At 40.0% G+C, this 14,233-nt stretch overlaps 1 protein-coding gene across 1 annotated transcript; it reads right to left on the bottom strand.

Moving 5' to 3' along the window:
* Window positions 1-6,694: 6,694 nt before the first annotated feature.
* Window positions 6,695-13,843, bottom strand: LOC110153987 (UPF0461 protein C5orf24 homolog). Its single transcript, XM_020917921.2, has 2 exons — window positions 13,668-13,843; window positions 6,695-7,513 (listed from the first exon to the last, which is right to left on the bottom strand). Exon 2 carries the CDS (start codon window positions 7,505-7,507, stop codon window positions 6,695-6,697), a length of 813 nt encoding a protein of 270 aa, XP_020773580.1. The 5' UTR covers window positions 7,508-7,513; window positions 13,668-13,843.
* Window positions 13,844-14,233: the final 390 nt, after the last annotated feature.

The raw sequence follows: 14,233 nt of genomic DNA, 5'->3' as shown, positions 1-14,233 counted from the left end.
CTCCTTGGCTGATTTTCAACTTAAATATTTTTATTAAAATATTGGTAATTTTCTTAGCATAGCAGCTTCTCCAGCGTCTCTGTACGTGGCCCCTCCCACCAGAGCAGCACAAATGAAGACTTGTCTCTTTCCAAACGCTCTTAAAGGACGATCGTTTTGACTGTTGACCGTGACACCCTCATCAGCAAAATGTCAAAAATGAGAAAAGTGGACACCGAGTGCAGGATTTTCCAAGAAAAATTGACTTATTTCTATTTGCATACAAGTTCATGTTAAAATATTATGTTGAAATTGTATTTTTCTTAAAGTTTCAGGTTCTTCATAATAATATAATATTTTGTAAAAGAAAGAGTTCATCAATTTAAAAAGATTTCTGTAATAGATTTGCATTTCTCTGCACAAATATTTGAATTTATTGTTATTTTTGAGGTATATATTCCATGAGTTTTCTGATCCGGCCCCTTTGGGATCAAAGTAGGTTGGATATGGCCCCCGGACCAAAATGAGTTTGACACCCCTGACCTAGAGAGTGACTAAAACGTTTGATTATGCGGACGGACACTCGTTCTGACAGCCCCGAACGCACTGACTGAGATGAGTGACAGGAGAGAGAGAGAGAGAGAGAGAGACAACAAATAACAGGGAGACTGGTTATTGGATGTGCGCACAGTTGTTTTATAGATGTTTTATCACAGCACCCTCAGGATTGGTATTTGGCTGACACAGGGAGAAGAGGGTGCTCCATGCTTCATAAGTCGGACTTTACGCGCACATTTAAAACAAGCCTGTGGGGGGCGCTGTTTTGTACGTGCTTGGATGGAAGGGAGAAAAGGACACCCAGTGCGCGTCCAGGTCCAGTGCATCCCCAGCGTCAGAAAAAGCAGGTTTTAATAGTTTTACAGCCCTGTCCTCAATAAAGAAGTGAACAGTTTGGTCAGTAATCACTCAGCTCCTCTATGCGTAACCTGGAACAGCCATTTGGATTTAATGAGGACACTCAAGGTACGCACAGTGCGTAAAGGCGTACCCCTGCAGGCACCACTGTGGGGTGTAATGTAATATTCAACTCTCAGTACTAATTATGTGTTATTTGCACAATGCACCGTACTGTGCCACACGGACATGCAAAAAATATAACATTAAAATCTCCATGGAAACAAAATAGCACCAACACGCCGTATTAAATCAGATCTATAGACAGGCAACCTCCATTCACCCCATTCATGCTTTTTAAAACATTTATCTTGCAATAAAAATACTTGTATAGTTGAATAAACAAGATATAATTTAATATTACTGATACATAAACATTCAAGGCAAAGCAGTAACATCTTCTAGGGAACAGGATGTTGCTTTGTTGGGATGTAATGTTCCACTGGTTAAAGTATCAATTTTGCATTTATTCAAGTACAGGTGTTCCTTCTCTCAAAAATACCCGTGAGCAGAAATCCTCTCTCCACAGTCATGACCTATGAAGGTAAGGTTAATGCCATACTGTGGTACATTCATGGCCAAAAGCGAGAGACATCTCAATGAAGACAATGCTCTGGATCCTTTAGTTCACATTTAAAGGTCCTATTACACAAAATGGATTCTTGTGAGATTTAGGCCACGTTAAAATGCGGTTACCTCCTCAAAAACAAACCTGGATTTGTGTTTTGGTTCATTCACACATGAGTAACCCTGCTTTAATAGTTCATCTACATCTCCAAAGCTCATAATGCCTTGTTCCACCTTGTGATGTCATGAAGTGGTCATTTTCAAGTTAACAGCTACTTTTTGCATTTAGTTCAGTAGAGATGGGCAATTCCAGATCTGAAATTATCCTGATTCTAGTGAAGGAGTATGGAGTTCTAAAACACAGTGGAGCACCTGTATTACAACACAGTTCTCTTACAGACAAAAAGCTTATTACATTATTGCCTTTGTTTATGTATTAAAGCACACAGCAGAGAGTTTGTGAGTTACGCTTATGTTTATTTCACAACATTTGAACATTCCACGACGATCATGCAGGAGTTGTACACTAGTCAAATCGTTACAGGCTTCAGTCGCCAGTCGCTCCTCAGAAATACAACGTCACCGTAGCTTTACGCGCTCTCAATGACGGAAACACAAGTCCGAAAAACAGAGTGATACCAAATGAAAAAAAAAAAAAAACAGCGTTGCTTTCTTACCAACATTTAGAGGAAATTAGCTCGACTTTACTGAAATTAAACCAGGGCCACACCAGTATTTTTTCTACAATGTAAAAACTGAACCAGAACTAAACCAGGACTCAAGAACAAATGGGGTCTAAACCAGGACTGAACCAGGTCTAGATCAGTATCAGGTAATCCATGAATAAACCAGACCTAAAGAGAAAATTACTAAACCAGGTCTTAAGAATAGGGACTAAACCAGAACTAAACCAGGTTTTAAGAAGACTAAAACCAAGAATCTGAAACGGTGCTAAACCAGAATTAGAGAATAGACCTAAGGACTAAACCACTGAAGGTGCTAAACCAAATAAGGTTTAGAGAAGGACTAAACCAGGACTAACCCAAATAAAGTTTAATGAGATCTATGGTGCGTTCACAATTGTACACACACCAAATTGAGACTAAACGTGGAACTAAACTAAACCAGGATCAAACTAGGTCTTTATCAGGACTAAACAGGACCAAATATTCTTTGTATGATTAGACACTTTTTAATACACTTTTTTTCCCATGGAGATGTTATTGCTTTTCCTAGAACGTTCCACAGTGAGGCAATGAACTTCTTTATTTCCACAGACAAGCAACTGACACCACCACGCCTTTAGTCATTGATCAGATCTGTGGAGAAGCGACGCCACTCGCAGTAAGAATGTGTGTTCTTCAAGGTATTTTTGATCAGTAAAGACACTATTTTAATACTTTGCGGTGACATCAAGCCGGGGGTGCTCTGCCTGTATGTTTACGATGGAATGTTCAGAAGTTACCATGGTGACACAATGCACACATATTAGCAAACACAGTCAAAAAAGTTTAAATATAGTCTGAAAACATAAGAAAAAAAAAACACAAAATGCACCTCCCTGGAATGTTGTTGACATCAGCTCCAAAGTATCAATAAATAGACTTAAAATGCCATACTGTGGAATATTCAAGCCATAGCAATTATCGTCTCCATGGATTCAAGCAGGTGGAAGGTGGAGAACCCCAAAACAGAAAAGTTACATAGTGCAACTTTACTATTTTAATAATTAGTCAAACTGAAAAGCCCCAAAATGACCAAACCTTTCCTGTAGTACTTCCAGTCCCTATTTAACATGCCGTGGGTATTCGGTACAAAATTCTCAACTTTTTTTTTTTTTAATTGATTTGGATGAATGTAGCGGTTCTTTGGTAAAGGAGTTGAGCGATGGATTCGGCTGTTGGAAGTAACACTACTCAAAACAACTAATTAAACGTCCTATATTACACAAAACTGACTCTTGTGTGAGCTTTAAGCCGTGTTATTATGTTGTTACCTCCTCAAGAACAAACCTGGTGTTGTGTTTTGTTTCATTCACACATGTTTGAGTAATCGTGCATTATTAGTTTGTTTATAAGCTCTGTTCCACTTTGTGATGATGGAGTATTTTCAAGTTAACAGCTCCATTTTGGCTGAAATCATCCAAATGATTCTAGTGAAGGTGCATGTATGGTGCGAATATTAGTTTAAAAACCCAGTGGAGCACTTTCAGTATTGCCACATGACATCAGAAGGTGGAACAGAGTGTTTTCTGTTTGAGAAAAGAACTCAGTTTGTGTGTTAAACATGTGTGAATGAAACAAAGTACAACTCCGGGTGTGTCTGTGATGAGGAAACAACATTATATCACAGTTCAGACAATCGCGTAATATGGGCCCATTAATATAACACTTTGGATAAAAATATCAAAATACAAGAATAAAAAATGTATCAAAGTTACCACATAACAACACAAAACATTATTGCACAAAAGTATTCTAGAAAGTTAAAGGTGCACTGCGTAACTTTGCAGGTGGTGGTTCCTTCACCTCCATGGAAACGCTGTTCTCTGTCTGGAATGCTCCGCAGTTTGGTATTTAATTTATCTATTTCCACGGAGACATGCAGGTGACTCCACTAGACAAAGTTATAGGTCAGATCTGTGGAGAGTGGTACTTTTGAGTCATAAAAACCCATGTTAAGAAATAAATGCAAGATAGACATAAAAAGCCATAGTGTGGAACATTCAAAATAAAAACTACGTAAGCTTGCCAATGTAACAAATACACCCAAGTACACCCACCTACAGAAAAGTTACGCAGTGCATCTTTAAGTAAGGTGAACAAAAACAGAAATAATGATGCTTATTATTAAACTCATTGTTTTCCAAAGTTAAAAAAGTTTAAGTGCATATGACAGGTTAGACTGTTCATTCACTAAAACATTTATCTAGCAACCGCAATGTAAACAAGAGCCAAAATCTGTCCTAACAGCACAATAGTTATGATTAGACAAATAAAGATACATGGCAACTCCTTTATTTTGTTAAATGAAGGTTTAAACTGTCCAAAAAATGACTTCCTTGTGCTTAAATTGTCTCTGCATTTTGGATGGAGTTTTCCGTGTTGATTCTGTTTTTGTACTTTTTCCACAAATTGCCACTTAACTCATTACTGACCCTAGGTACTACCCCATCAAACCAAATCAGAATTAAAAAAACATGAAAACCTGTCATATGCACTTCAAAGTTTAGAGACAAAATGCAGGTTTGTGAGTGTAACTGGGGCCTGAAGGACATGGACAGAGAAGGACAAGAATTAGACGTTTTGTGTTTATGCATTGGACACTGGTCAAATCAAATTAAACATTCTACATTAACCAGACACGTACACTGCTGTGAAAAACTAAAATGTTGTTTACAAAAGACGGTGATAAGTGCAACGTGTTAAATCTATGAAGCCACGAGTCATATATGTACATTTACAGTATATTTTAGTGCCACTGACCAAGGCACTCTTCCCTAACCCACGAATAAACAGGTTTAACATAAAGGGACAGAGAAGTGCTACTATGTGAGTGTGGATGAACTGAAACCCTGGTGACGGGGTGGTGCGTGCACATAGTGTCTGAGATTATTACAGTGTTTTTAGAGTACAGTCACACCAGTCTGTAGTCCCTTATGTTGAGTTGTAGAAAATGCTACATTTAACAGTTTCACTGTTGTGAGTCAAAGCCCCCCTTAAACATGTATCATTTCATATTAAAAACACACAATGGAGACGAGGAGCAGACAGTAAGAAGAATGGACAGGGCTTCACTGGAAGGAAAGCTGCAGTTCAACTCTCAGACAAGAAGTGAGGCTCACAGTCAGCTCATGTCACACACCACTGTTTTTTGTTTTTTTTACTGTACTATTAAAGAGTACTTTAGTTTGTGATGAAAATGCATTAACTCCATTGGGTATTTTTACAGACCAGGCCTCCAGTTCTGACTTGTTTTGTGTTTTAATTTCTTTTGCTGGCTGTCTTAATTTCTGCTCTGAGAGCCCCTTACAGCTGATTGATGGACTGCTCTCCTGACTGGACTTGGTTGGCTGTTGGATTCTGGTCCCTGGTTGGTGGGGGGCTTGTCTACGCCCACCTCACCTGCAGCCACTTCCTCCTATTTAAGGAGAGTCCCAGCACCTGTTCAGGGCTGCTGGCCTTTGTGGCCAGTTTGCTATTCTGTGTCTGTGTGTCTTTAGTGTCAGCACTTTGTGCTAGTATGTGTCTGACTTTGTGTTGAGACACTTGGTTCTGTTTTGTGCCCTTTAGTTTTGTCATTCGATTCTGTTTGTGGGTTTATGTGGTTTTACTTTGGGACACTTGTGATTTGGTTTTGTTGTGTGTCCCTTAGTTTAGTCACTCGTTTGTAACTACGTATGTAACCCTGGTGTTTTGTTTCTTAGTTTAGGTTATTTTATGGACATATTTTAGCATGTTTTGTTTAATTTACCCTTTCACATTCCTGTTAATTAAACATTACATAATTTATAACATTTTCCACCTTGGTTTTTGTGTTACTTCCCTGAACCCAGCGAGCTGGGATGTAACAGTATTCAAACATGTTATCAAAGGTTTTTTTTCCTTAGATTTTTTTGTCTTAGTTCTTTAGAAGTTCCTTTTACCAGTGTCCAACCCCACACTGACCACAATGTAAGTGAAGCCCCTCCAGGCTCCATCCTGATACAGAGAGGAACCAGAGGCACCAGCCTAAACCCGGTCCCTCCCTCAAACATGTTCCTCATAGTGTGATATTCAAACTTCAAACTCAATTTTGACTCTTTCTTTAGACAACACAATGTGATTTTCCATATTAAATAATAGTACCCGCTTTTGTATTACTAGTCTATGTGCTCTTATACTTAAGATCATTCTAAAGCCATTCAAGAAGGGTTCATTTCTGTCCTGCTAAAATGAGTATAGAGTTTCAAATCTAGTTTTAATGTTGTTTAGTATGTGATTTTGGATACTTCTTACAGCCCTAGTGCATCATGCTCCTCCACACAGTCCCTTGGTCCATTATTCTTACTGTCTGCGGCGGAGCTTTGTGTATGAGTTACATCTTCATCAGTAGCACTGTGAATAAACCGTTTATACAGGTGCAGGCAGACACACGACTAGTTAGAAAAGTCCAAAGTTTGTAAAAAGTCTCCCTCTGCTCTGCCCCCTGCTGGTCACTCCGCGGGACCCTTCTCTTTACAGGACGCCTGACACAGCACGTCTTTCTGCGGGGACACTTCACACAGCACGTCCTTATGTCCCGGGACGTCACATAGCAGATCTTTATGAGGGGAGACGTCACAGAGCAGATCTTTATGGGGGGACAGTAGATCCTTATGGGGGGACAGTAGATCTTTATGGGCGGACACGTCGCATAGCAGATCCTTGTGTCCTGGGACTTCACAGAGTAAATCTTTGGGGTGGGGGAGGGGGTAAGGGAATGCCGCTCCACTGCAGGACGTGCTGTAGGCAGACAGTTTGTTGAGTCGGGACAGCCCCTTGATGCTGCCTGGGGGTCTCCCTGGACTCACCTTGTACCCTGCGGCTCGCGTGGTGCCCAGCGGTCTGCCCGGACTGGTCTTAAACCCCGCTGCTCGGGTGGTGCCCAGGGGCCTGCCGGTGCTCGTCCGGTACCCTGCCAGCTTGGTGGTGCCCAGCGGCCTCCCTCGACGGCCCGATTTGCCCGTGGACTTGCTCTTCTTTTTGGGGTCATCCGGTGGCTGCTCGCTGCCTTTGACAGAGGTGAGCTTGCCCGGGTTGAGGGGGTCAGGCATAAGGAGCTCCTGCCTGGGACACACCAAAGTCTTGTGCGGGCTCTGCGTGGGGAGGGCCATGGGAGCCAGGCTCATCTGCAGAGAGGTGGGGGGAGGAGGGGGGTAGAACTTGCTGGCCTGGGTGCAGAGGTCAAAGTGCGCCGGGTGGTCCTCGGCGAGACACGAGGGGCGGCTGTTCATGCAGAAGTCTGCGGTGGTCACCTGACGCATCATCTTGGTCTGAGAGGAGACAGAGTGTTACTACAACCAACAAGAGACATGCAACAAACTATTATTTGGATTATTGATGAAGGTAGTGATGGTTCTTTAATTTAATGGATTCGATCAGGAGTCTCCAACCTGTAGCTTGTGAACTACCAATAGCTCTACACCCCAATCCAACTGGCTCCCCAAAGGATTTAGGACACTGAGTAATTTAACCTTGATTCATCAAGTCTGTTCTCAATGCATCTCATCTCATTGTGTGCATTGATATACTGATGTATGGTTTACTAAGGATGTAATGATATCCAAATCTCTGTATTTTCACGATATGCATCTCATGGTATGATACTTATTGCAATATTTTGTAGAAACTGAATGGCGAATATGTTACTTTTTCCTCTTAAAGGGCCCATCTCATGCAAAATAACTCTTTTCACATTGTATCTTCTGCACATAAACAAGCACGGTTTGGGTTTTGGAACATCCATTACACAATAGTTCTGAAATCTTGCTGATTTCTTGGAGACAGTCACAGACCAGTAACTATGAAAGGCCGACTCCCCCTCCCTCCCTGAGATGGGAGGGAGGGGGAGACAGGCGTGCACCCTGATAGAGGCAGGAATAAACTTTTATTCATCATGGAGATACAGCGCGTTCAGCCACATGTGTTGGACCCGGACTCGGACAAGGACTTGGAGGTGCATGAAGCTCAAGCACCGCGTCAGCACACATCAGCTGAACATTATTGACTGGTAAAGTATTAATAAACACTAGTAGATAAACTTATTATATCGTAAACACTGCAGTGTAGAACAATGAGCTTATGCTGTCGCTTTTGTTTAGGTTCATGTGGGAATTGTCAGCCGATGCGGGGTGGAGGCAGGGCAGAGGCGATGAAGCGGGGGAGGGGGGCGGGTGCGAAGCACTTTCTGCTACGTCAAACGTGTCATAGGTGTAGCTGCCTCGTCATCGTTGTAGCAGCTTTAGTTCGTTGTCACGTGGGAGGGTGGCAGAAATACGCTGCAATTTGTTAAAAAAACGCCGAATCAATCTAAAAACCACTTTGGCGACATATACAAGGCCCACACATCACTCTTAGAAGATAGAAAGTTGATTTTGCATGAGATGGGCCCTTTAAAATCCCTTGACAAGACTTATAAAAATGAAGGTAGAACAGTTATTTTTCACGTAGTCTGCACTGAAACAGAGCAAAGGATCATGGTCTGTGTCGTTCCCTCTGTTTGAAAGCTCATGCTGCACCATAACGAATGAACAGGCTCTATTCATGCTTATGTCAAAAAACCAGAAGAGGTTTGGAAACCTGTTGGCGATAGTAACTCTGACAAAATCTAAAAAGATAAAAACTGAGAAAATGGCCTGTTTTTTTTTTTCATATAGATGTCATTGTATTCTTTCTTATGAATTGTCTATTAATTTGTGCATTATAATTTGTCTAACTTAATAAAAAAAAATATCTATATATATATATATGTCATTGCAGTGTTCCGTTATGTTCGGCAGATCAACAGTTACAAATAGCTGCCTGTAAGTGACAGTGAAGACAAGATTAGAGTCCCGTCCCTCATGGAAAGCTTTGACAGGCTGTGAAGACACTGCTGCTGAATCCATGGTTTTATCACGTGCCCAGTAAATAAATATATATGAATATTCTTTATACAGTCTATGGTCCAGTATCGGTAACTACATCGGAAGTCATCATGTTTCCAAACGTCTTCCGGTAAGCGTGAATAGAAATTTGTAATTCGACATATTGTAATGGCCCATGATATTATTGTAAGACTTCTGACGATACGATATTATATTTCGGTTATTGTTACATTCCTATGGTTTATGTTTATGGGCATCTAAATATATCCCATCTAAAGCTATAGTTGTTACCTTTATACTGCCCCAATTTCACACAAACCCAGCTCTCTGCCATTTTTATTTTAATTTTTTTTTTTGTAAAAGTAGCTCGCTGGTGGAAAGATTGGACCCCCCCCCGGATTAGTTGAAAGTAGGGATGTAGCAATAACCGAAATATCGTGATATCGTATCGTCAAAGTTCTCACAATGATATCGTGGACCATCACAATATATCGAAATGCAAGTCTCTTTGCTTAAATTAAGAGTTATGGTGCAGTAAAAGACTACAACTGCAAAAGAACTACATAGACCATGATCCTTTGCTCCATTTCAGTGTAGACTACAAGAGTTCTAAGCACTTTTAAGTCTTAGTTCTTTGGATTAAGTCTTGTCAAGGCATTTTAAGAGGAAAAAGTACACATACAGTAGTAGTACACAATATCGCAATAAATATCGTACCGTGAGATGTATATCGTGAAAATATCGTACAGAGAGATTTGGATATTGTTACATACCTAATCATAAGCCTCCCCACCCTGTCGTGAGATTTCCCACGATATCGCAATAAATATCGTATCGTGAGACTTGGATATCGTTACAGCCCTAGTTGAAAGGTCTGTGACTATGAGACTTTGACACAATTTGAGCTAGATGAAGCTTAAGTGAAACTGCGGAAAGATGTCCTGATGGAGTAGATTTACAGATTTACAGTTTTCTTCAAAAACACGACAATTTCCACGTTTCCTGAGTAATTTCGATTTAATAAATGTGTTGTCTTACTCCTAGAACCTCACGGCGTGTTTTGGAGCCTGTGTATAGACCAGTTGACGATTATTCGATTACTAAATTAGATGATTCCAATTGTGGATAATCGATTCCAAACCAGACTAAAGCAATAACACAAACGAATTGCGATTTTTCTGATGAGCACTGCGACTGTGATAAAAAGTGAACTCTGAAATCTAAACACATCCAGAAGAATTGACAAAAAGACTGAAATTCAAATGAACATATCAGATTAAAGAAGCAACGCGAAGCTGGTAATGTGCATTCATAGATGTTATTAGACCTTGAGCTGACCTCACTGAAGAAATGATTTTGACTTGTGGGCCTCAGCTCCTCCCACTGCGCTGTGATGATGACCTTTGACCCCTCTGACCCTAACCCTGGATGAGTCACCCAGTCTTGGTCTGGAATGGGAACTTCCTGTGTAGTTAATAATTTGAATGACTTCAGTATGCAGTCATTTCAAAGCATCAGGGGTCAGCTCGGGGCTTTTTAATGAAGAGGTCTGCAGCCAGTTAAAGCGACAAGACTAACAGCAATCTTATCAAAATGTGAATGGATGCGATTCACAGCGGCTGCAGTTTTTGAAATACAATCATTTCCTCCTCAGTCACAAAAAACTCCTGTCTCATTTTGCATAAAAGCTGCTAACCCTGTAGTTTAGATTTGCACAAACATGTTCTGAAATGTGAGTCTTGTATTAGTTTGTCAGTTCAGATTTCAGTCTTTTTGTCAATTCTCCTGTAAAGATGCACTGCTCCAGCTTTTTCATTTTAAATCATTACAGAAGAGCTTTGTAAAAATGCAAGTTTATTATTATTACGAGACGTTTTGGGCCAATAAAAACCAGTAAATCGTCAAATTTATTACACCAGTTTATAGACCAAAATGGGTGGTGCCGATATCCGATACTGACGTGCATCCCTATTCTCCTGGACGCGTTTAAAATGTGCACTTTGAAAAGAATCTCATTATTAAAACCTAAATCGCAAATCTGATCTCATTTACAATGCTCGTGAGAAAATTTGCAATTAGATATCCAGCAATCCTCTAAAAGCATGTGCTTTGGAGTTCACACTTTGGAAGAAGAAGACAGCTTTTCGTGTTTGAGGGCACAGCTTCAAGGTGGAAATTACCATGAAAGAAAGCCGTCTTCATATTTAACAAGAAAAAATACAATTGACAATCAGGAGGGAGCAACACAAGGACATTTTAGGCTTTTTGCCAGCATCCAGTCCTATTCACCAGTGAATTTAATCAACCAAAGAAGCAGACCTGTCTCGTAATTTAGCCTCTAGAATTTTAAAATACAAAATGACAAAGGCAGCTCTGAGATTTGGCCAGTTTTATGCCAGATGCCCTTCCAAGTTAAAGTTCAAACTATTATGTCTGGTCTTTCACTTTCACTGAGTAATATTTACCCGTTACAAAGTTTAAAGGTTGTATATTATGCAAAATTGACTCTTGTGAGCTTTAAGTCATGTTAGATTGTTGTTACGTCATTAAAAACGTACCTGGAGTCATGCTTTGTTTCATTCACACACATTTGATTAACCCTTTGTAATTAGTCTGTCTTCATCTCCAAAGCTCCAAATGCTCCAGCTTGTGATGTCATGAAGTGGTAGTTGTCAAGTGAACAGCCCCTTTTACCTTTAGTTCAGTAGAAATTGACAATTCCAGGCCGGAAATTATCCAAATGATCCTAGTGAAGGTGTGTGGAGTTTTAAAACACAGTGGACCACTTCCTGTATCAGCCTGATTCGTCAGCCGGTTTCACTTTGTAGAAACCGTCTGGCCTCGCAGTGTTAGAATTCATTCGCTCGATGGCAGGCTGCTATTTGGTCATCACGTATGTAACGCACCGCTAACGGGGCTAACTGGTATATTAAGCTTTTCCCAAATCCCGTAGGAAGAAGGGCAATAACGTCTTTATACTTGATAAAATTCACCAAACATTCTCTTTGTTCCAGCTTTAAATCCTCAATCTCAGGAATCGTTTACAACACTGAATATATTCGCTCAACTCGCACTTCCAGGGATTTTGTAAACCGTCTAGTGTGTTTTCATTCCTGACCTAGTCGCTGGAGTGAAATGAAACTGAGTGGATGCACAAGGTCTGGCTCGTATCAGACATCACATGACATCACAAGGAGGAACAGAGTGTTTTCAGTTTAAGAGCAGAAGCTAAATATGAAGGATTTGTGTGTCATCAAACAAACACAACTCTATATATAACAACGATCAACAAATAGTGCACGGGCCAAGACTATTACAACTATATTATTGTAGCAACAGTCTGCATTTAGTTCACACACACATCCACCATCACGCTACTTTATGCATTATTTATAGACACTGGGCCCCCATCTTTTCAAAATGATTCCTACAGTTAAAACTACTATTTCTGAAACCTTAAAGGGCCCATATTACACTGTTCTCTGATCCATGTCATAATGTAGTTTCCTCATCACGAACAGATCTGGAGTTGTGTTTTGTTTCATTCACACGTGTTTAACACAAACCTGCATATTTAGGCTGAGTTCTTCTCTCAAAAAAACTGAAAACACTCCCCCTTTGTTCCCCTCTGTGATGTCATATCGTGCTCCACTGTGTTTTTAAACTTCCTACGCCTGCACTAGAATAATTTGGACGATTTCAGATCTGGAATAGCTCATCTCTACTTGAAAACTACTGCTTCGTGACATCACAAGGTGGAGCATTTTGAGCTTTGGAGATGTACACGGCGAATTTTTCTGATCTAAGCCAAAATTTTAAAACTTGTATCAGTTTATTCCTCTAGTTTTCATATTTATTATCTATTTTTACTAGTTTTGTCACTGCTTAATTCTAGACTTAGAGGTAGTTTATTTTAAGATAACTTATCAAGAACAATTATTTTGCTTGAATGGACGGATAATTTCACTACTTTTAAGTTATTTTCTGATGGATTTAAGTGTTTATATCTTAATTTTTGGCCAAGCTTTTTTGCAGTGTAGACCAACAATAAAGGATTACTCAAATATATATGAATGAAACAAAACACAAGTCCACTCCAGGTATGTTTTTGACGATGTAACGGCATTGTTGTCAATTTAGAGCAACACAGAACCTTTAAGAGACACAGTGCATGTCGTATTAGGCTTGTTACAATGGTGATGGTTTGGTAATGCCAGTCCATATGATGCTAGTCTCTTTAAATGAGGAATAAATAAAAAGGAGGAGGATGCGAGTGGATTTTAACCTATATTTTCATTATTTTCTGCACGTAACACGCGTAACGTAGTCATTTTATCAGCCAAAAATCGGACTATCAACTTGTATTTTAGCATCTAGACGACAAAAGCAGCTCGCTATGGCCAAGTATAGTCTATGGTCCTGCCCTGTTAATAAAAGGGTTAAAATTACGAACGAATAGCGACTCGTATCTAGGTTAGCGTCAACTGTCAATCCTATGCAATCTAACAAAATAATGCAATGTTATTTTAGCGTGTTTGGATGAGCAATGACCTTACTGTACCTCAATTGTTTGGCTGTAGTCGGAGCAGAAAGGGTTAAGGAGAAAAATGATCCTTCGTCTTAGACTGCAAGTACATCCATGGCTCCAAAACGCATCGACGTCCTTCCACCCGTGCGTAATCTTCTAATTTAACCACTTTTTACTTCGATTTAGCTTAAAACACGAACTAAATTGGATTGAAACGGCGCAAATGCAGTCGGATTTATTAGCAGGCTCCAGAGGTTTGGATAAGAAACGCAGCCATTTTCCATTAAAAATTAATAAGACGAGAGAAAGCGGTCTGAGCATGCGCACTGCAGTCCTACGGGATGGAACGTCTTTTTTATTCTTTATCTCCAAAACCTGCACGCTTAATAAAAGGTGCATTGGAAATTTCACGCCAACACAACACGTTCGGTTCATAAGTTGCGTTTTAAGCTGAGAATTCACGTAAAAAGACATGATTTAGGTATCTGCACAGTCTCTGCCATTGCACTAATAAATAATAAACACTGAAAGCTGTTGAATAATTTAAAAGAGCCACAAACAGGACAACAGATTTCAAAATGAATGAAAATGGCTCCACA

Source organism: Boleophthalmus pectinirostris, unplaced genomic scaffold (assembly GCF_026225935.1).
Source record: "Boleophthalmus pectinirostris isolate CB_2022bp ecotype Guang Dong unplaced genomic scaffold, ASM2622593v1 HiC_scaffold_12, whole genome shotgun sequence".
NCBI classification, from domain to species: domain Eukaryota; kingdom Metazoa; phylum Chordata; class Actinopteri; order Gobiiformes; family Gobiidae; genus Boleophthalmus; species Boleophthalmus pectinirostris.
Note: the sequence above shows the minus strand (reverse complement) of the source record. Positions and strands in the feature narration are given on the sequence as shown.

Excerpts from the sequence above, each read along its gene's own strand:
- LOC110153987 (XM_020917921.2), bottom strand. The coding sequence starts at position 7,507 with ATGATGCGTCAGGTGACCACCGCAGACTTCTGCATGAACAGCCGCCCC.